Here is a 21,391-nt window from a genome sequence, read left to right on the forward strand (position 1 = left end):
AAAATAGAACCGGAGGAGACTGATGATGTCTGTGCATCAGGTGAACAATGTAATTCGGAGATGGGTAAGTCATCACGTTAACAGACCTCATTCACGTGGCTTTAATGAGTGTGCAATACATCCTCAGATGTGCACAGTAATATAGAGATGTTAAATTAACAATATTTAAAACAAAAAGAGAAGCTTGTGACAAGTTTAAAATTATGAAGAATTTGTCAAATGTAACATTAGAAAGCAGGAAACTAGCATTTTACCTTTCACATATATTAAGACACTATGATACAAATATATATGTCATTATTCCCATATCTATGACTTATAATGCCTTATAACCAACCCTGAAAGTTAATTGTTAATGTAATGTTATAGTAAGTCCTATGTTTGTCTCATTGTCACATTTACAAGGAAATGATCGACCACTTTTGGAACACATTTCTGCTGCCTTGTCAGAAACCGATATTGGTCAAATATTTTGTAATAAAACTGATTATGAAATGTTACGACTTTGATTTGGCACAATTAGCATGAAACGGGACATTTTAAAGCCTGTTGTATTTGTATATAGTTTATATTTACGTCAAACTTCATCATCATGCTGATTTAATACCGCTCATAACAATTATTAACAAAAACATTCTACAGTGAATAGATAGAATCCTCAGTGCTAAATTAATTGTCAGAGTTAAATTAACACTTAATTGTGCATCCTGTTTCTTTTACTTATAGAGTGATAATCCAGAGGGGGGTTTGAAGCCAGAAGACCATAAGCTATTCCATAAATTCATAACAACCTGTCTCACTAAGGACGGCGACGCACAACTACTAGAAATCCTTCAGGATGAGAAAAACCAGGTAATGCTACAGTACATCACAATGACCAAAGCACAGATAGGACTGGTCTGGTCACACTATTCTATATACATGTGTGGTGTGGAGACATATTAGTTAGCATCGCAAGTCTCCTCAGTGAAAACATAACCACTTAACCCCTACAGTATGTGCTGTAAATACTTCATTGCCAGGCCCCAGGGTCCTGGGCTTTGTGCCAAGCTTTCAGGGCACCACAACCTTCTGGAAATGGTCGATCTACAGATCTTGTTGCGACCGTCAGGTCGCAGTTACTATCAAAACCTCCACCGCCAGTCTATCAGTCTGTCCGTCACACGTCACGTCACACTTTTGCCCTACTCATATCTCCGCCACCGTTGCTCCTATCCATGCCAAACATTACACACACACTCCTTGGCTGCCAAACCACAACCCCCACCCCTCATTTCTCACCCCTCTTCTAGCGACACCATGAGGCCGATTCTTGCAAAACACATTTTTGGACACTGCTCCTACAGATTTTGCCCTAAAATCACGCAAAGCAGTACACAGTATCTCTAAAGTCATGTCATCAACATGGATCTGTCCCATTTCCCATATTCCCTCCTGATTGGCTATCATTGCCTTCTAAAGTTTGTGTATGGGACCTGACAGTCGCTTATCTCCCGATTAGGGAGTCTTACTGGTATCTATCTGCATTTTCTTTTTTGCTGAATTTTTGCATGACATGCCCAGAATAGGAACAATGGGATTCGTGTGGATAAGAGATACTGCAGTGAACAGCAGTACCTCACCTCCCTACAAGCATGAATATACAGTGCGTGTCACCACTCACGCCCTGAAGGTGCGGGAGCGTCAGATTTCTCGCTCCACTGATAACCGTCTTCGATACGCCAACTCCTCTAAGTGCCCTTGGTTATCCCATATCGCCCTATGCTTCCCACTCTAAAGCTCATGTACTTTCAGAAGCATGAGCCTTTTACTTGTGTTGTCTCCATGCACTAACCAAAGAGATATATCATCGTTGTCGGGTGGAAACCTTGTATCTCCAAGTTTCAAATGTGTATGTTCTTTCGCAAAGTAAAGCCCTGCTTCATCACACAAGGCCGTCGATCAAAAGTAGTGAAAACAGCAGATCTACAAGCACACAACGCCTCGCACCGCGAGGCGTTGTGTGCTTGTAGATCGGCTGTTTTCACTAGTTTAAATCATTTTTAAATTGATAAATGCAAAACGAACGGTTTTGGACATACAAGGTTTTCACCCGACAACGACGATATGTGACCTTCAGGTTTTGCATCTGCTACATGCATGGCAATAAATCCTTGCAGATATTATGAACATATTGTCACTTGGGTACAAATTTTATTCAGAACATCCTAAATGCTTTGAGTCAGAAATGTCGGAGAACATTCATAATTGAAAGTGACAATCTAATTTCTCTTTTACTCAGGAATTTGTTAAGTCTACAGGCTGTGCTCTCTTGCCAACCCTCACAAATGAAGTGGTTAGAAATGAGAGGAGTGCTTGTCACTGTGAGGCTGCCATTAAACACCTGGCCAAGGTAAGTGATAAGACAATTATCATAATTATAGGACACATCGACAGCAATACATGTTAACTGAAGCCTGATTTTTAAGCCTTATACACCATATCGTACAACTGTGTCACGCGTAGAAAATGGGGACTGCCCATAAGTCCGAAGGTTCATTGGTCTGAAGGTTCATTAGTCCGAATTTAGTTAGGGTTACTGAGGTTAAGGTTAGGGTTAGGGTTAGACTAATGAACCTTCGGACTAATGAACCTTCGGACCAATAATAATAATAATAATAATAGCTTGGATTTATATAGCGCTTTTCTAAATACCCAAAGCGCTTTACAACAGACCAATGCCATGGCACCTAGAAAATAACCAATCTACAAGCTCACAATGGGTCACTGTGACGTGTGACACAGTTGCATGATGAAGTATAAATTACCGTAGGCATCATAAAGTTGATGAATGTCGATCTTGATGTCCAGACATGCTGCCCAAAAGAGCTCCAGTGTGTTTTGCTTCAACTAGTGGAGGACATTAATCCAGATGTCATTGCTGATACCGTCATAGCCCTGGCTCCACATATTCAAACAGGTACCTCCACACCTCCTAATTATGACAAAATGACCAGCTATAACTCTCACTCACTTGTAATTGCATTGACCCATTTATTCAGATATCCACCATATCAACAGCAATCCCCATGTAATGTAATGATCATAAAGGCAAGATATTTATTTACTAAAAGGTGCTATTTGCCTCCCCCTGCTGGGAAGTCACAGAATCTCATTTGATGTCCCTGTGTCTCCAAAAGTGGTACTTCGGATGGACGAGGAGTCGAAGGCAGCCTCTTTGGGCCTGGCTCTATCTGCCCTGCAGAAGCAGGTGTCCCGGCTACCGGTGCCTTACACCTTGCAGCAGGAGATAGATGACGTGCACGGTCTGTGTCAGTGCTGCACTATCTTGGCTGCGTTTATAGAGCCTTTTGTGGAGGAACTGAAGAGGAAAGAGTCCAACGGTGCCATCACTGCTGCCGACCATGACCTGAAGAATGAGCTTCTTAAGTTGTACGTTTCACCGAAAAATTCAGATTTCTGGATTTAACTCAGAAAGCGTAAAAATAAATCTACCATCTCCATATTTGGTTGGGTTGAAGAATTTGAATATACATTTACGGTTAAATCATTTTGAAAAGCTCAACAAGTCACAGTGTGACGTGTTGTGAGCTTGTAGTAGAGAGTTCAGCTAGTTCAACTATTTGTTTTATGATGAGGTTTAATAGAGCTAATGTTGTTAAAGTTATTTTTTTTTAAATATATAGGTCTATAATATATATACTTTTCCTACAGCTGCATGAAAAGCTTGAGAGCGCCGCTCCTTCGGGCCGAACTAGAACCAGGGATAAAATCACCCTTATGGATCTTTGCAACAGTAATACTGGTAAGACAACGCTCTTTCTTACATTGCATCTACAGTATGTAAAGGCAGCCATAAAGACACTACACATTCACTATGCATTTCCTGATCCTCTAGGTCACACTGCCAGTCATCCAGGGACCTCTACCAAATCTCCTGTTTTACAACCCTATGAAGAAAAGCATTCTGGTGGGAAATGACCAGAGTCAGGAGGCGAAAGAATCAAGGGCCTGTTTGGCTTACCTACTCTTTGTCGAACTCATCACCATAGAGAGTTTTCCTGCAGTGTTCAGGTAAAACTTTACTAAAATGCAGATAATAAACTTTCACAAAATGTAAAACATCCAACACACAATGATCCAACTGCAAGGAGTTCATAATTGTGTTTTTGCTGTTCCAGTCCTGTGTTTGTTCTTCAGTGCAACATGGATTACATAAATCTCTTACTCAGCAGGTAAGTCATACAAACACGAGGCACTGAGCATGGAGCCTGTAGAAAAGCTAATAAAATAAGAATTAAACAAAAAGCTGGACCCCTAACATTAATAATTATCTTTTTGTCAAACAGAAAAGATGAATCACACGCACAAAAAGGCCTGGTAAGTGACAAATAATTACTTTCTATAATAATAAAAAGCTCCTTAAAGAAATGCAGTCTGAACTTGCAGCTGAATTGATTCTCCTCAAGTGTTAAAATGTGTTTAATAATAATTATATTCAGGCACTGTATGCCAAAACATTAGAGGGCGTACAAGACAACAGCCTTCCAGTGGATCTACTGGAACTACAGACCTTCTACAGTGTCCCACAGGTGAGCCATGTCATGAATCACGATAGTGTCCCCATTCTTATATCTCATATCTATAGAAATAATGGTGAGGTATGACCTAACAAAACACACTGTGGAAACATAACATAATGCTGTGTGTAGACTATAAGGAATGCTGTGTAAATGTTGTCAACCTGTTTATATTACTCTGTAACGTTGTACCTTGAATTCTTAAAATCGACAATGTCATTACTGCCAGGTATCAGGGATGCATTGAGTTATCTTAATGCCATTTTAAAGAGCGTAGTCAAATGCAGAGCATTTCAATTGCTGACAAATTAAGTCAGACTTGTGTTCAACTCTACTTGACAGCATTTGCGCCAAATTCTCACTGACTGTCCAATGCAACATTTGGTGAGTATATAATCTAATCAATGATAACTTATTTTGCAATGGACACACTGTTTTTACCTGAGCACTGCTTTCCCAGAGAGAAAAAGGACTACAAGTAATTCAACTCTTCATAAATAAATTGGACATTGAGGCAAAGCACAAGTTCTTTAGGTAAGAACATGAAAAAATAAAACATAATTTCAACTACTAGAATCTATCCATCTCTAGTTTAGTTCTAAATTGTAGATTTTGTTTTGCAGGTGCATGTTAAAAACCAGTCACCATGCAGGGTTAGATGGTTATATAATAAAGAACATCAAGAATGAAATTGAACTTTCCATGAAGGTAAGATAAACAGATGTCACATTACATATTTCTTTACACTGGATACTGTATACACGGTATGATATTATGCCTGTATGGGTCAATCTGGCTGTTCATCCATTAGGCCAGGGGTCTTCAACAGGGGGTCCGGGACCCCTAGGGGGTCCTCACTCCTCAGAGTTACTACAGGGGGTCCTCCAAACCATTGTGTGATAGAAACTGTTTTTCTCCGTTTTTATATGCATGCACTTGAACCCTAGTTGTCCATATCCTGAGAACTTTAGCCAAAAATAGCAGATCTACAAGCTCACAACGCCTCGCGCTGCGAGGCGTTGTGAGCTTGTAGATCGGCTATTTTCGGCAAAGAGGTTTGGTGTAGAGGGGGAAAAGAGCAGACCAAGTACAGAGTGAAATGTCACGTTTATTATCGACGGTTCAAGTGGTTAAATATCTGAAAACACAAATTGACATGAATCCAAAATACACTGATGATCGTGCTGTCAAACGATGAAACTATATTGAGATCTATGAAAAGGTCGTGGGGGTCCCTGCTTCATCTCTCTATCAACTAAGGGGTCCTTGGCCTGAAAATGTTGAAGACCCCTGTATTAGGCTATAACAAGCAAGGTGCCTAATTAAGTTGCAGCATAACTGAGTCAACTGCTTGTGGATCCCTGGAGCAGTATTACATTTAAAGATAACAGCACCATAATGAAAAAGGTTGCTGTCCCAGGGAACCTCTTCTCCACATTGGAGGACCATCAACTAAAGACTGTACATTCTATGGTAATTCCTCTGTAGCCAGGCCGTGGCAACGACTGGTTTCTAGGAGCAGAGTTCCTCCCTCTGTTGGGGCTGGTCCTGTGTCTGCCACAAGGTGCCGAGACAGACCTGTTACACGGCATGGACAGGTGAGAAACACTGTCCTCGTCCTTTTAAGCACAGAACTGGTCACTAGTTTCTGTATCAGCCCTACTTTATTTGAAAGCAAGTCAGTTGCCATAATTAAGGTATTGCCATGACAAGGCAGATGGATGGCAGCATAGATCCACTCTGCAATGAAGCTCACATTTCAGGAACCGTGGAGCACATATCTAAGAGGCTCAGGTGTCACTGACAGAACCCACAGATTCAAATTTAGACCAAGTAAAAAGGAGTAGTTCACCCCCAAAATGACTTTTCTTCTATTGATTACTCACGCCATGGAGACTTGAGTTTAATAATATTTTGCATTTCTATTTGTTGCATTCCTAAGACAAAAAGTGATTATAGTAAATGTATCCCCATTGATTCCGGATGGAGACCCGAATGCATTTGGGTCCCCATTCGGAATCAATGGGGGTACATTTCTTGTAATACATTTTTTTGTCTTAGGAATGTGACAAAAACCCAAAAATATTATTGAACTCAAGTCTCCATGGCGTACAGTAATCAATAGAAAGAATTTCATTTTGGGGGTGAAATACTCCTTTAAGGCCTAATGGCTTCATTACCTCTTAAATATATGCATTTTCCAACTAGTAAAATCCAATGGACTACTAGTACACTTGTTAATATGACTGAAAAAGCTCCACATTTAGGCTGGAACCAATGTCAAACAATACCCTTGTCTCTCTCTACCCAGGATAATGGAGTGTCTCAATCTGCTACGCTATCTCTTAATCAGAGACAAAGAGTGGAAGAGAAATGTGAGTCATTGTGATTCACCACATGCATCTTGTCACCTATCACTTGATGCAGATAATGCAGCCCAGGGGCGTCACACCAAATTCTGGGCCCTGGGTACAAGGATTCACTGCGGGCCCCCATGAATGTTAACTATTGAAAAATAGCAGATATACAAGCTCACAGCGCGGCACCGAGTGCCGCGCTGCGAGCTTGTAGATCTGCTATTTTTGAAAAATCGTGAAAATGTGTGCCAAGAAACCTATGTTTCCATGTCAGTGATGCTCAAACTTTTTCATGTGAAGGACCCCCCAACTCAAAATATTTAGTTCCAGGGAACCCCCAGAAGCAAAATTTGAGTTACAAATGTTCACTTAAAAAATACATATATTCAAAGATTTGCGCACATTTTCACGACTTTTCAAAAATAGCAGATCTAAAAGCTCGCAGCGCGGCACTCGGTGCCGCGCTGTGAGCTTGTATATCTGCTATTTTTCAATAGCTAAAGTTACTAGGGCCCCTCCACCTTGGGCCCTGGTAACTCAGTCCCACTTTCCTACCCCTTGTGACGCCCCTGATGCAGCCTACTGACAGCTTCATTCCTCCTGCTATCAGACAGGTGTCTGGACGGAGCTGTGCAGGATCAAAGATGAATACATAAGGATGCTGCGGGTTTGTCTCAGCCTCTCCAGGGCCTATTACGGAGCTGAATTAAAAGCACTGCGGGAGGATCAAAAGCTGAAAGCTAAGGGTAGGTGTTATTATTCACTAATGCACGTGAAAAAAAAAATCACAACCCCCACACTTCACACCAGAAAATACTGTTCCTGAAGAGAAACAGTGTGGGTTCAAGTACGATCGATGATGATGAAGTATGATGATGTATGTTGATTATGTATAGACCAGCAAGGTGACCGCAAAGCAGCCAAAAGGCACGCACATCTAAAGCCACAGTTGGCTGGGTGCTAGACTAAAGCAGTGCATACAGGTAGAACAATAAAAGTCTGCACACCGATTTACCACAAGTAAACTTAATGTTTGGGAGCATAAATCGGTGTGCAGACTGTTATTGTTCTACCTACGATGATGTATAGATAGACCCACATGATGTCATATGTCATATAGAGCTATATTTCCGTCCATGCTAAGGCCTTATCCCTAAACTTCTTTGCCTTTTTTTTACTATTTTGAAAACATAAAATACTTCAAATAGCCAATCTTCATCGACACGTTGTGAGCTTGTAGATTAGCTATTTGAACTATATCAAATGTTTTTCAAAACAGTAAAACAAGGCAAAGGCATTTAGGGATAAGGGGTAAGGCATGGACAAAAATAGAGCCCATATTGTCCAATCAGAAAAGGGACATACGGATAGGGACGTACTGTACAAGTCACATAATGGAGCAGTCAGCACATCTCAAAAACAAACAAGATAAACTAACACTGATTGATATTGGGAGGCCATAGCTGAGTGGTTAGTGAGCCTGTCAGGTGAACCAGAGGCCCTGGTCAGGTACAATTCCAGGCCAGGCTAGCAATGTGTCGATGTGTGTCCCTGAGCAAGACTCTTAAGCCCTAATTGCTGAGCAGTGAGCACCGTAGAATGGCACTCACTACTCCTAGAAGAGCGAGCATTCATATTCTGTACTGTTCATATTCTTCTCTTCTAGAAGCCAGAGCTACAGCTAGATCTACAAAATTATTCAAACGCATAAGGCACGAGAAGGTGTCTGATATGTCCCCCGAAGTCCAGCACCAGGTACTCTAACTGTTCTTATCAGCTGCCAATTGTCTGTTTTTCAGTCCTGCATCGAGACGTAATCTTAAAAAACTACCATACTTTTCAGGTACTGCAGAGTGCTTTGGTCACATTTGACCTGATGGAGAGCCTTATCGTTCGTATTGAAGAGATAACCGAGGAGAACGTGAAAAGCATAAAATAAGTGGAATTAAAGAGCAGATCAACATAATCTGCTGTTTTCCCAACTCTGTAACAATAATCTGCTGTGAGAGTGAAAGCAAATCATAAATGAAATCTATGACTGATTTCCTTTCACCTCTTGATAGCAAGCATGTTTGGTCCAGATCATTTTTTTAAAGCAATATCAAGCAATACGTAGTATGGTACATTATAGCTTGTGTGAGTTTATTTTTTCTATTTTTATGAACTTCATGCAATAATTAAGATAGTAAAATGACCTATACATCACCAGTTTAGACCACACTTTCACAAAGTGATTTTTTTAAAATGTATTTCTAAGTTGTGGCTAAATAAAGACCAGCAAATATAAAGTATTCATTTTTCTATCCATAACATCTCACAGGAGATCTTCCTATTGTCCGTACAGTAGTAGACCAGAATCATAGTCAATGCTGAATTCTCAAGGAAACATGCCCATACCTTTTTACGTGTATATATTAACAAGTTCAACAGAATATAGTGATTAGTGAACAGTTGGGGTCTTGAGACTTGACTACCTGCTCAGCCAAGCTTTATGTCTCTCAACATCTCCCATACAGGACTGCTCTCAATGATGTGGGCCCGTGCCAGAGACATCCGATCCCGGATGCTGTCCACATGGGGTTTACTGGTAGCCTGGGAACATAATGAGACTTGAAACTTTAATATCACAGAGGGGAGAATAGCCCAGTGTTTCTCAACCACTGTGCCTGGGGACCTTTGGTGTGCCCCTGAGAAGGGTCAAGTGTGCCCCTTGAAACTGCTTGAAAGCCAGTATTGTATTTATCATTTTAAAAATGATTTAAACTAGTGAAAACAGACGTTCTACAAGCACACAACGCCTCGTGGTGCGAGGCGTTGTGTGCTTGTAGATCGGCTGTTTTCACTTCTGTTGTGCGACAGCCTTGCATGATGAAGCAGGGATTATACTTTGCGAAGAAACGTACAAATTTGAAACTTGGAGATACAAGGTTTCTTTCCGACAGCGACGATATTTATCCCCCCTGTATCATGTTGGTGTGCCCATGGATTCTTGGGACATGAAAAGTGTGCCCATGCAGAACAAAGGTTGAGAAACACTGGAATAGCCTATCAATTCTGTTTTCCACATTCACCAACGTATGACCATGTGCAGTCTTTATCCGTACCTTAGCAATCGTCAACATGCCTTTGACGATCTCTGCATTGTTTCGGACAGGTAGAATCCTTAGACTGGTGCCAAAAAACCTGAAATAGACCAAATCGTCTCCTTTCACAAACATGACCACCAGTATAATTGCATTAAATGAAACACATTTATTGGAATTAGTGTTATGGAAGCCATGGAATTTAATGGAAATCCTTATTTAATCCATGTTGTTGTTGAATTACATTAGGTCCAACCATAACATTGTTTTTCAAGATCCATCACAGTTGTCAATTAATAATTAACAATTAATAACAAAAAAACACAGAATAGTCATGAATCTACCTGTGTTGAATCATTGACAAGATGTTCATTTCACTTTTCCCGTGAAAGGGGGCCTGTAGAAGTAGAAAGCAGTTGCGGTGGACTTTCACAAACTTATTGATCTTCTCAAACAGTCCTGACTCTTCCACGTTCTCTGGGAGTTCTTGTAGGTGAACAAGCAAAAATGCTGTACCTGCAAGTAAAGGGTATATAATGGTATACTTATTAACCTCTCAAAGGCCATGGCTGTGGTGTCTTTAAATTGAACGTTTTTAGTACTGACCACGAGTTTATTTGTATTATGTGAACTGTTTACCTGATAATGGGAAAACAAAGGCCCCGGGCTCCACACTGTCTGAAAATCGAATCCTATGTTGCTGTACACAAAGCATCCTTGACACACCATGATTCTGTTGGATCACATAAAGATCATTTCAGCTTCTTTGAGAAGCTGCAAGCGACATCATTAAAGGACCACTTAACCCATTTCCAACCTATCTTCATAATAATAATAATAATTGGTCCTTTGCTCATGATTACCGGTATGTGTAATTTATTTATAACCGGTATGTGTCTCGTGTAGGGCTGTGGACACTTCAGGTGCCATCATTATTAGGCAATTTCAATAGCATACTAACTTTCCAGGGATAGAAAGCCTGCAGTTTCTGTTAGCTTGGATTCTCCATCGTAGGGGGCTTTCTGAACTGCCTATATACAGCCCTCCTCTGAGACACAGAAAGTGATTATATTAAGATGAAAATGTCAAATGGGTGAAGTTGTACTTCTCCACCAGCATCCCACACACACATGCGCGCACAGGCACGTGTGTGTGTGTGTGTGTGTGTGTGTGTGTGTGTGTGTGTGTGTGTGTGGAGGGGAGGGGGGGGCTATGGACCAGAGCTACGCATCATTAAAAGTCCTCCGCAAACTAAATACATTACAAGCTAATACACTATAGCTTTAGCTTGCCTGCTGCTGCAGACGTCTCCCCTTTTTACAACAAAACAGACACTTTGAAAAGTATATAATCACAACACAGCAGAAGGACGGTAATAAATAACTGTACGTGTGTGTCTCATTTAGATGTCACACATCTGTGCCAGCAGGCAGCATGGACCGCTCTGACGCACACCCACGTTTACTTCAGCAGACAGCTTTTACTCTCCAGTTACCTGAAGTGGTGTGCTGACTATTATGGTGGTCTTCCATTGAACGGGGGTTTCACTGTCGGTAGACATCTCTGACCACTGACCAGGAGTTATAGTGCTGCCTTGCCTGGATGAGAGCAGCCGCGTAGCATGAAAGGAAGAAACTGATGCTATCTGCTGCGACTCTAGATCCCATAGGCTGGAATGATCCGCCGTGTGATTGGCTATTTTGGACACCTGTAATCAAGGCTGGGAACGAGGCTACTTTTAAGATGTTATTGTATGAATTGAGTATTGTATGAATTGAGTACAAAGGGAACACCATTTAAACAAGCCAGTGAGCTTTCTTGTGGTCTTTATCCTTTTGTGAACTGTACTGTCCTGCATGTACCTTTCAATATGCAAACTTCTAATGAAGTATTCAATCAAGTAGCCTATATCAGTATCACTCAATATTGAAGGCGGATTACATTTGATGAAACTTTACTTTTAGCCAATATATCAAATTTAAGTGCGCCTCCAAAAGTATTTACATTTGTGAGCTAAACATGCAGTAGGCTAGTATACATACATACTTGATACATCCATCTCGACACACACACACACACACACACACACACACACACACACACACACACACGTTTGTATACATCACTTTTAAGGACATTACATAGACTTCCATTCATTTTCTGTGGCCTTACCCTAACCTCTATCCCTAAACCTAACCGTTATGGGAACCTACTATTTTGTCCCCACAAGTGACATGCAGTCCCCTGATGTGACTGTGTGAACAAGTTTTTAGTACCCAAAAGTGATGAAAAAACACACACACACACACACAGGCACGCACGCACGCACACACACACACACACACACACACACACACACACACACACTTTTGATTTATTCAGAAACACCACCTTTTATTAACTTAAATATTACAGTAAATGTAAGCCAAGAGGCCAACTTGTCTTATTTTTTTGTTTTGTTTTTAGGAAACGCCAGTCAGTCATGAGACCAATGTCATGATAAAGAAATGCAATTCTTCTTTTCTAGAGTTTTGAAGCAACACCAAGTAAACAGTTGAACATAGGAAAATATCCACATGCATAACAGCCCATTTATGTCTAAACAGTCCATGATTAGGGCATCGCTATGGGAAATGCCAAAAAGATACAGTACTTGTTGCTCAGTCCCAAAACTCAAGTTGACCAAAAGAACAGGATATGCTAATAGAGATGGAGAGATATGTCAGAATAAGTTAAGACGATGTCGCAGCTGGTAAACGTTCAGGGAGAAAGGTGACGTCAAGAGGAACTCCTCAAGACCATCAGTGATGCGTTTCCAGTTCCACTATGGTCCATTCACCCTGTGGAGACGCAGCGTCCTCCGGGGAGAAGCTGGTCACAGTGATGCTGGTGGAGGAGTCCTCCATGGGCGAGATGAGCTCCGCCCAACGTTTGAAAGTCTCCTTTTCGTGGGGCAAGAAGACCTCCGTCTCCAGGCTGTCCCGTGACAGGGACAGAGTCTGCTTGATGAGGTACTGGGCCAGATTCAGCTCCTCGGGCACAGGGTTTATGACGCCCAGACTGGACCCCTGGTCGGAGAGCAGCTGCCTGAGAAGGCTCCAGTCCCGCTCGGCAAACTTACAGTTCTCCTCCTCCTCCTCCTCATCTGCCCTCCGCTTCTCTTCCTCTGCCCGCTGTACATTACTCTTGTCCTTGTGCGAGCAGCGCTCAAATGCTTCGCCCACGTCCGTCTCGTAAATGGGCGAGAGGGCTTTGGATGGACGGCGTTCATGTTTGCTGGTTTGATCCAGTCTGTCACAACCAATGTCGCCTAAAAGCAATTGACAATACTGCAGAATGACAAAGTGTTTTCATTCCTCCATAGTGTTTTTTTTTTTTATGTCAGAGATATTCTGATACTACTCACAGTTACAATAAAACATTGATTACTGAATGTCCACCCTTAATGCAACCGTGTCCTTTAGAAATGATCACCCAGCAGTTTCACTGATTCTGATTCTTGTTATCGCCACATCTGGCCACCACATTATGGTCAGTCAATAATATAGCTTATATGTTTTGATTACTACTACTAGATCAGTGCTTAAATGGATGGAGGACAAGGATGAACAGCTGCCGTAAAGGTAATACAGAGGAATGTTTTTTTTCTGAATGTGTCTCTTTTATCCACCAGTGTCAAAAACAGTAAGCCATGCATTGTCAACACTAAGTGAGCTTTCATGTCTTAAGCTCATGTAGCATGAATATGTTTTTGTGAAGCTCTTTCAATGAACCGAGTCGACCCAACATAAAGACTAGTACTGTCACAAAACCCTAAATACAAGCAACAATGAGTAGCAGAACAAATGAACACCAATTTCTTTGTGACATTATTGTTATTATCATTATTATTTGTGTATTTCTAAACAAAATGAACAATTTCACTGTAAAACCTAAGGTGGCAAAAATGCATTTTGGCATTGAAAGCAGAAAATGAGTTAATATGTTTGCACTGGTATAGCACAGCAGGGGTTTTCCATATAATGACAGTGACAAAAGAGAGACATGGCAGAACCATTAAGTCTGTTCTAGAAACACAGCACATACTACTACTGTACAGGAGACTAACGCTAAACAAAATCTACTGAACAAAAAACTCACACTACAAAAGACTATTTCATTGAGCCTCTATCTAGAAACACCAGTCTAGTGGGTATGGCAAAAGGTAATGGATACAAAAATTAAAACAAACATAAAAGAAAACACAAATATTGGATGGAATAAAATAATGATAAGCAACAAATGGTCTCCAATAGTAGCATGCATGTGTCTGCAAGTGTATTAAGCTGACAGGTGCAATTTATGGAGGGCAAAAGCAAAATGGCACCACAAAGGATCCTGGGAGAAAGGCTCCCTGCCTGGTGTAACCCACCATTTCTCAATGGCAGTCAAGTTAAAGTGACAGTTTAAATTTTGTAATTGGATTTCATAAAATAAAAAGATTAGCTAAATATGCCCAAAACCTGCTTGATTTCATGACATAAAAGAGACAATGAAAATAACTGAACTTGCATTACGTATATGTACATCAAAGTGCATTGATATGACTATGTCACAAGCCTTGTCGCAAGGCGGATTCTTTAAATCAGCACATGGCATTAATTTTGACATACAATTCTATCCATGTTGTTGAAACAATCATTGCTTTTCCCCTTTGTTTTAACGTAAACGGTGACATCAAGGGCTAAGTGCCTCTGATGTTAGGTAGTTTAGTTGTCAAATATGTACATTTTAGCTTGAGTGTTTTAATGAGACCAATCTCCATCCTTAAAAGGATATTGGCGTTACAAATTCAAATGTAGAACAGTTGCACAGAAAATGATTTTGAGATCTACACAACAAGCATTTAGCTATGAGCAGATCAAGAGATGACTACTCATAAGAAATTTGAATTTGAACTGGTACGTTTAACTAGTTCTTAAACTAGTAATTGCAATAATATCCTTTTGTTCCTAAAGGAAACCATTATGTTAATGTGTTGGATGCAGATGTGGTCTAGGCATCAGACCAAAGGTGACCTGTCTTGCAGGGATAAACAAAACCTTCATCGATGGAGTTTGGGAGGAGAGGATGGGGGTTTGACTTGGGTTTCTAGGAGGGTCCATAGATCATACATTACCTGCTGGGGATTGTGCGGTATGTACAGCAGAGTCCTCTGTCAGCTGAGGCTCATTTAAGTCTAGGTATAAATCAGCTCTCTTGCTGTCGGAGGGCTTGGCAGGGTTCTTGCGTTGCTTCCCATTGCTGTACTGCTCAGTATGTCTGAGGTCAAGGTGGCACGGACGCTCCTGGGGTGGGAGGTCTATGGCGTCATGGTCAGACTCTACTCCATCCACCTGAACTAGCGGACGCTCCGCTTGCCTAGACTCTTTGACCTCTGTAAGGACTGATTTATCTTCTTGCTCGTTGCAGATTTGTTTGCCCTCCAGCACTGTGCTTTCCAGATGGTCCGAGAGTCTGTTCTTTTGTTCAGTGGAAGGGACAGGGTCGGGCTGAGGGGTTTTAGAGTCACATTCAAAAACGTCGCAGGGTGTAAGAGTACCGTCGGGTTCTTGGGGCGGGGTTTGGATGCCACCTTCTTCTGAGCCCAGCTCCTCACACTCCTCGACAGAGAGCAACACAGAGCGACGGAAATTCGAGGCTGACTGGTAGTCAGTCTGCTCATTCTCCTGCTCACCGGCGTCATCATCAAACGCAAGATTGACAATTCCCTGAAAGTGGGGCGGAGGTTCGGTGGGGGGCGCCAGGCCCTGGACGGGGAGCACCTCGACCTCTGACCTCTCATCTTCCGTCTCCTCCTCTTCCTCCTCCTCGTCCTCCTCCTCAGAGAAGAGTTGGTGTTCGGGGACACTCTTTGCAGTGACGGCATCGGCGGGCTGCTCCTCTGAGGGGATGTCGTCCCTGTGCAGCCAGGAGCGGGGCCGCAGACGCCCTCCCTCCTCCTCGCTGGTGGTCTCCGCCTCTCGGCCTCGGAGCCGCACCTCCACTCTCAGGCCGGCCCCGCCTTCGCATATCTTCAGTTCCTCCGGGGTGCTGGTGTCGCTGCTGCTGCGACCAATGAAGTCGTGACAGCGCATGGTGCCACATTTGGACACGCCTCGGTCGTTGGAGCAGTCGTCATCCTGCGAGCCTCCTGCGTCGTAGTCCTCCGAGCGTGGCTTGATGTCGTCAGAAGACGTAGTGTTGCTGCCAGTCTCTGACTCGGGGGTGACCTGGTGATGGATACCGCTCCATGAGTCCTCCAGTGGGGTCCCGGTGCTGCCCACGCTACAGGGGGTGTCCAGGGGCAGCTCTGTGTCTTTGGGTGAATTCAGGGAGCTGAGGTTGGCGGAGATGGCAGAGCTTGGCGAGTGTTTCCCTTTACTCTGTTTAGCTGCATTAACAGAGGTGACTTGGGGGGCGTGGAGAGGTGGTGGTGGTAGAACGGACTCGACTCCCGTACTGCTGTTCTCAACTGTTTGAATTTTGGTCTTTTGGAGACTGTGCTCTGTGTCTGAATTCAGGGAAAGCGAACGTGAATCCCCTGCACCTTGGCTTAACGACTGGGTGCAGTGTGCTGTGGTTTGGTGAGAGGTATCTGGCTCTGAGCTCTCTTTATGTTCTGCAGCTCCAGTGTTATCAGGTGTAGAAGATGTTATTTTGCAGTCCACATTTTTGCCATTCACTGCTTCTTTCCCTTTAGTTCCCGGTTTCTTTGAGGCTTTCATAGCTCCCCCGGATTTTGGTGAGCCTTTCTCTGTGGATAATTCAGTAGCACTTTTTGGCTTTGCTACTGGTTTGGAAGTTGCCAACGGAGATTGCTTGGAGGTAACCGATGAAGCTTTTAGCGGTTTAGTGCTGGATTTAGTCAAGGCTCCAGTTGATGAAGTAGGTTTTGTCATCTTTTTCTTAGTGGCTTCAATTGTTGCTTTGTCCGCTGCTGAGGACTTAGTTGCATCCTTGCTGTCTTCTTTCCTGGGGGACGCAGGTTTTTTCATGGCAGATCCGTGCCTAGAAACTACATAGAGAACACAATGTTAGAATAGAAAGGCATAACAATGTTTTGAGTGAGATTGAAGGTGTTGTTCTGAATGTACATTCTGTTCTCTCTCATCTTTATGTCTTGATAATGGTAAATCTGCATCTGCTATCGAAATAAGGGTAAATAAGTGAAAGCTCTCCCCGCATAAGCTGCCCTGCTGCCGTTTTGTTTTCCTTTGGTTTTGTCATTAATTTCTGCACTTTTTATTTTCATTCTTCACAAAATTGTTGTAAGCTTGGTCATCACAGAATTTTGAAAATGTGCAATATACTGTACATAGATGCAGATGTAAATGTATGTACATGATGATCAAAGTAAAAACAGAAAAAGGAAATGTTTTGAGTGAATTACTAAACCATGCAGATCTCACCATGGTTTTCCGTTGCACTAGCTGCAGGTGTGCTTCTCCCCTTCGTGTCGGCTCTGGGTGCAGTCACTGCAGAGGATTTCTCTGCAGCGCCCAGCTTGCCTTTACTGCTTTCTCGCATACTTGGCTTGTTGGTAGGGCTGTGAGCAATGCAAGAAATAGGCAATCAGAGCCATTAAAACACATTTTCAATGTAATATTATATATACACACACACATACAATCTATTTCAACAGTTTTCTGTTTGAGTCATTCATGCATTACTATGTGACAACAGTGGGGGGCAGCAACGTTGTTTCTAGCGTTCCTCAAGGACAAGTGTCTGAAACATGACTCCAGGAATAAACACTCACCTGTTGGTCACCTTTGTTGTGTCTGTTTTCTGGGGCTTTGTTACAGGAGACTTGTTCATCACCTTAGTCTGCTGTTTTGGCTTGGGCCCTAAAAAAAAAACCAAACACAAGAGCATCACTGCATGTACCACGAATAAGTATTACGTTTGACAGTTTTGAGAATAACAAACAAAGGCTAACAGACACCGGACATTGTGGTGATGATGAAAGACCAACATAAACTGCCAACATAAATGCTTAAACATTATTAACCAAAAGTCAATTTAATATACCAATATGAAACATAATTAGAAAACATCAATAAAGAACCTTGATCAATAAAATACATACTAATTCTATTGTGTATTGGCAATAATATATACACAGCTCCTGAATAAAAATTAAAAGCGATTTAAACCCATTAAAAGGCTCTGTACTGTACTGTAATTTGTGGGGGAGGGAGAACATATGGCACTACATTTATCTTCCTTTATTGCAAGAGGAGGGATGGACATCTCAGTCCTGAGGACACTGGTGTCAGTAATGATTACCCCACCTCCCCCAAACAAGCATTCGACATCACCACAAAAATCTCTGGTCATACCCCTATACCCCTAGTGACAGCTGTATTGGGCTTTGACCTTTGCTGTTCTGCAGTTAGTCTGCATCATGTCAATGATGATGCAGTCAGCTGACAAGGGCAAGCGAAAAGCTGCAGACTGCTGTCCTTTATTAAATATTTCTGGTCTTAGAAGTACATTCAATCTGTGGATGTCACCTTGTACCACTAAAGTGCTGCAGTTACAGTTGTTCTTATTTTCCTTTTGTTTCTGCTTGCTTATCAAAAGTTGACTGTAACTTGCAGTGTTTTTCCCTCTATCTATATTGCATTTTAGCTTAGGTCTAAATTGAATTTTAGGTAGGTTCATTCGCTTTCATTTACAGTTTGCAATGTAGTCTTTACTGACATGATTGTATCATTGCTACTGTTTGTCATTCCGTGTAGTGGAGAAACTGACTTCTCTTCCCGGTGAAAAATAAAGGCAATGAATGAATGAATGGATCAATAAATCAACCAATCAATTTCACTCTTTATATCCCGAAATATCCAAGATCACTGTACAGCATGCTTCATAATAATAAATGTACAAGTCTCATCAGCTAACGTGCCTGAAGCCAGGTCTACGACACATGTGCTTGGTTATGCTGATGTGCTAAAATGCAATCAGCGTCAGCTCCAACACTCCCAACGAATTAAAACCGACAAGGGTCACAAACCTGGGATGGCGTGGCTGCTGTTGCGTGGGCTTCCGGCGCTGTTCTCTGGCGAGGCACTGCCCGACGTGGACGAGGCGGTGGGTTGAGGCTGGGCGGGGCCGTCCGTTTTTACGGCTGTGCTTTTCGGAGGTTTCACCGACTTGGTCTGGCTTGGGGATGTGAAGCTTGGGGGGGAGGTTTTGGGCCTGGCACCGGGACTAGGCCTCTTCTCGGGGTCCTTGACGCCAGGGGAGCTTCTGGGGCCATTGGCAGTCGCTGTGTCCCGCCTGGCCCCTGCGGCTCCCGCACCGTTGACGACTGGTGCGGCTGGGGACGGCAACTTTGCTTTTGGCGCCGTACAACGCTCACTGGGTCTGGTTTTCCCATTCTTTGCCCGGGATGCCTGACCATCTCCTGGTTTATTAGACGTCCCCAGTCCATCAGACTTCATGGCTGCCACAGGAACGCGAGGAGAGGCAGCAATCGTGGATTTGGAGACCTTCTGAGTCCTGTGCACAGGAGGGCTCTCAGGTGCAGCTGGCTGGCATTTTACTGGCTTCGGCTGCAGGATAAGAAGAAACCACATTGGTCATGTGACAATAAGACTACATGTATCAGTGCACAAATAGTATGCAGTATAGTGACATAAAAGTAGATAATACTGATACAGGTTACGGCAGGCCACTTTGTTATGTAAAAAAAATTCTACAGCCTTTGTTAATTAGTCACTTAAGAGTAAATGCAATTGTACTTTTTGTGTAAGAAAAGTAACCACTTTTCATCCTGGTGTCCCTATTTTGGGCAGATTACTGTTGAAAACGTTCACAAATATTCAAAAATAGACATTCTACATCACAACACATTGAATCGCAACCTGTTTGTAAGCTCTTAGATCAGCCATTATTGAATAGGGCTTAAGTGGATAAAGACAGGCATTCTCATTGGCATTCTCATTGACTAATATATTATATAATATATTTTTAAATACAGTGTTTGAACAGCTAAATCCACCATCCTCACAGTTCTCACATTAAAGGTTGTGATGTCAGGAGTGGAAGAAGTCCAACCTTGTAAACTCACCAGAGCTACATCAACAAAGGATACTTAAGCAATATATTTGACAGTAAAAATGCTTCCAGAGCATTGCAAATAAAGCTAGTTTTGAATGTTAAGACTAAAAACCGCACCAACGTCGGCGGCAGTAAGTGTTGGAAAGCGTCTGTTGCCAAACATCTGGGCGGTGGGTAAACTGTTCGGTCGGGTCACAAGTTTTAGGGAAGCGTTGAAAACCGACCGAGCTTTCGGATAGCAGCAGGTTTGGTGTTGAACAAGATGTCAAGCCATAAGCTATATTTAGCACCATAGTAGCCGTCTGGTGACGTCAGCTCTCATGTGCATTCAGCTTTTTTTTTCACACCTTCCAACCGACTGATCTCCCAACTTCATTCGACTGCCAGTCTGTAAACTGCCGTAGTCTGTTTGGTGGAGAGCTATACCTTTAGACATTTACAGTGCAGGCCATCATATCAAGTACAGTCAATACACCAAGTACAACTAGCAACTTCCTCCACTTGTGATGGCATCTCTGCTACCTGTACAGCCGCCTTTTGAACTTCTTTTTCCTTTGCATATAATTATAAATAAAATATTGTCTAGATCAGTGGTTTTTAAAGTGGATTTCTGGGACTCCCTGGGTTCCTTTATGGGGGTCTAAATTTATCCTTACAAGTATGTAACTTTGACAGTGTACAAAATTTAAATGGAACCAAATTTGGTTCCATTTGTACACTGTCAAAAGGGGAGACCTTTCAAAGTTTGAGAACCACTGGTCTAGATCATTGTATGTAAATATCTATGATCTAGTAGAGATTCTAGACAACCTTCTATCGGTTTCCCCATCTTCAAGTAAAGCAAAACAGAAGCACTTCTGTTGCAGGATTTGTCAGAACTATCTGTGCCAACACCTACAGTATATGGGAAGGTGGTGTGGCTCTTCTAAGCCAGTCATGCTTAACAACTCAACAGTCCCTCTCTGGACCCATACACAGTACTAGTACAGTAACAGTATCTCTGTTGAGCACTGTTGTGTTTATACTGCATATCAGTACTAAGAGGAGTTGCTGCCTGTTGCACTGGGCGGCCACACAGTGATTATAATCACTGACATGCAGGGGCGTCACAAGGGGTAGGAAAGTGGGACTGAGTTACTAGGGCCCAAGGTGGAGAGGCCCTAATAACTTTATCTATTGAAAAAAAGCAGATATACAAGCTCACAGCGCGGCACCAAGTGCCGCGCTGTGAGCTTGTAGATCTGCTATTTTTTGAAAAGTCGTGAAAATGTGTGCAAATCTTTGA

General features: G+C 42.4%; 3 protein-coding genes across 3 annotated transcripts in view; 1 reads left to right on the top strand and 2 right to left on the bottom strand.

Annotated features, from left to right (window-relative positions):
* Positions 1–1,573: 1,573 nt before the first annotated feature.
* Positions 1,574–8,876, top strand: LOC308286239 (glomulin-like; the record flags this gene model as incomplete). The annotated part of the gene is made up of 15 exons (XM_080727214.1): positions 1,574–1,682; positions 3,180–3,432; positions 3,715–3,805; positions 3,899–4,074; positions 4,182–4,235; positions 4,350–4,380; positions 4,503–4,592; positions 4,923–4,964; positions 5,041–5,114; positions 5,204–5,288; positions 6,069–6,178; positions 6,892–6,955; positions 7,548–7,683; positions 8,604–8,692; positions 8,781–8,876. The coding sequence occupies 15 exons, from the start codon at positions 1,574–1,576 to the stop codon at positions 8,874–8,876; spliced, it is 1,500 nt and encodes a 499-aa protein (XP_080583340.1).
* A 539-nt stretch (positions 8,877–9,415) lies between these two features.
* On the bottom strand, positions 9,416–11,581 carry cUnh1orf146 (chromosome Un C1orf146 homolog; the record flags this gene model as incomplete). Its single annotated transcript, XM_080735429.1, has 5 exons — positions 9,416–9,529; positions 10,042–10,120; positions 10,365–10,536; positions 10,660–10,753; positions 11,516–11,581. The coding sequence occupies 5 exons, from the start codon at positions 11,579–11,581 to the stop codon at positions 9,416–9,418; spliced, it is 525 nt and encodes a 174-aa protein (XP_080591555.1).
* A 1,240-nt stretch (positions 11,582–12,821) lies between these two features.
* Positions 12,822–21,391, bottom strand: part of btbd8 (BTB domain containing 8) — a gene marked incomplete at both ends in the record, with an annotated part of 36,913 nt that continues 28,343 nt past the window's right edge. The window contains 5 exons of the mRNA XM_080727226.1: positions 12,822–13,330; positions 15,179–17,056; positions 17,451–17,587; positions 17,801–17,888; positions 19,058–19,598. Of these exons, the coding sequence (XP_080583352.1) occupies positions 12,822–13,330; positions 15,179–17,056; positions 17,451–17,587; positions 17,801–17,888; positions 19,058–19,598 (3,153 nt within the window). The remainder of the gene's footprint in view (positions 13,331–15,178; positions 17,057–17,450; positions 17,588–17,800; positions 17,889–19,057; positions 19,599–21,391) is intronic.

The sequence above is a fragment of the Nannobrachium achirus genome (genome assembly GCF_963921795.1).
Source record: "Nannobrachium achirus genome assembly, chromosome: 1".
In the NCBI taxonomy this organism is placed as follows: domain Eukaryota; kingdom Metazoa; phylum Chordata; class Actinopteri; order Myctophiformes; family Myctophidae; genus Nannobrachium; species Nannobrachium achirus.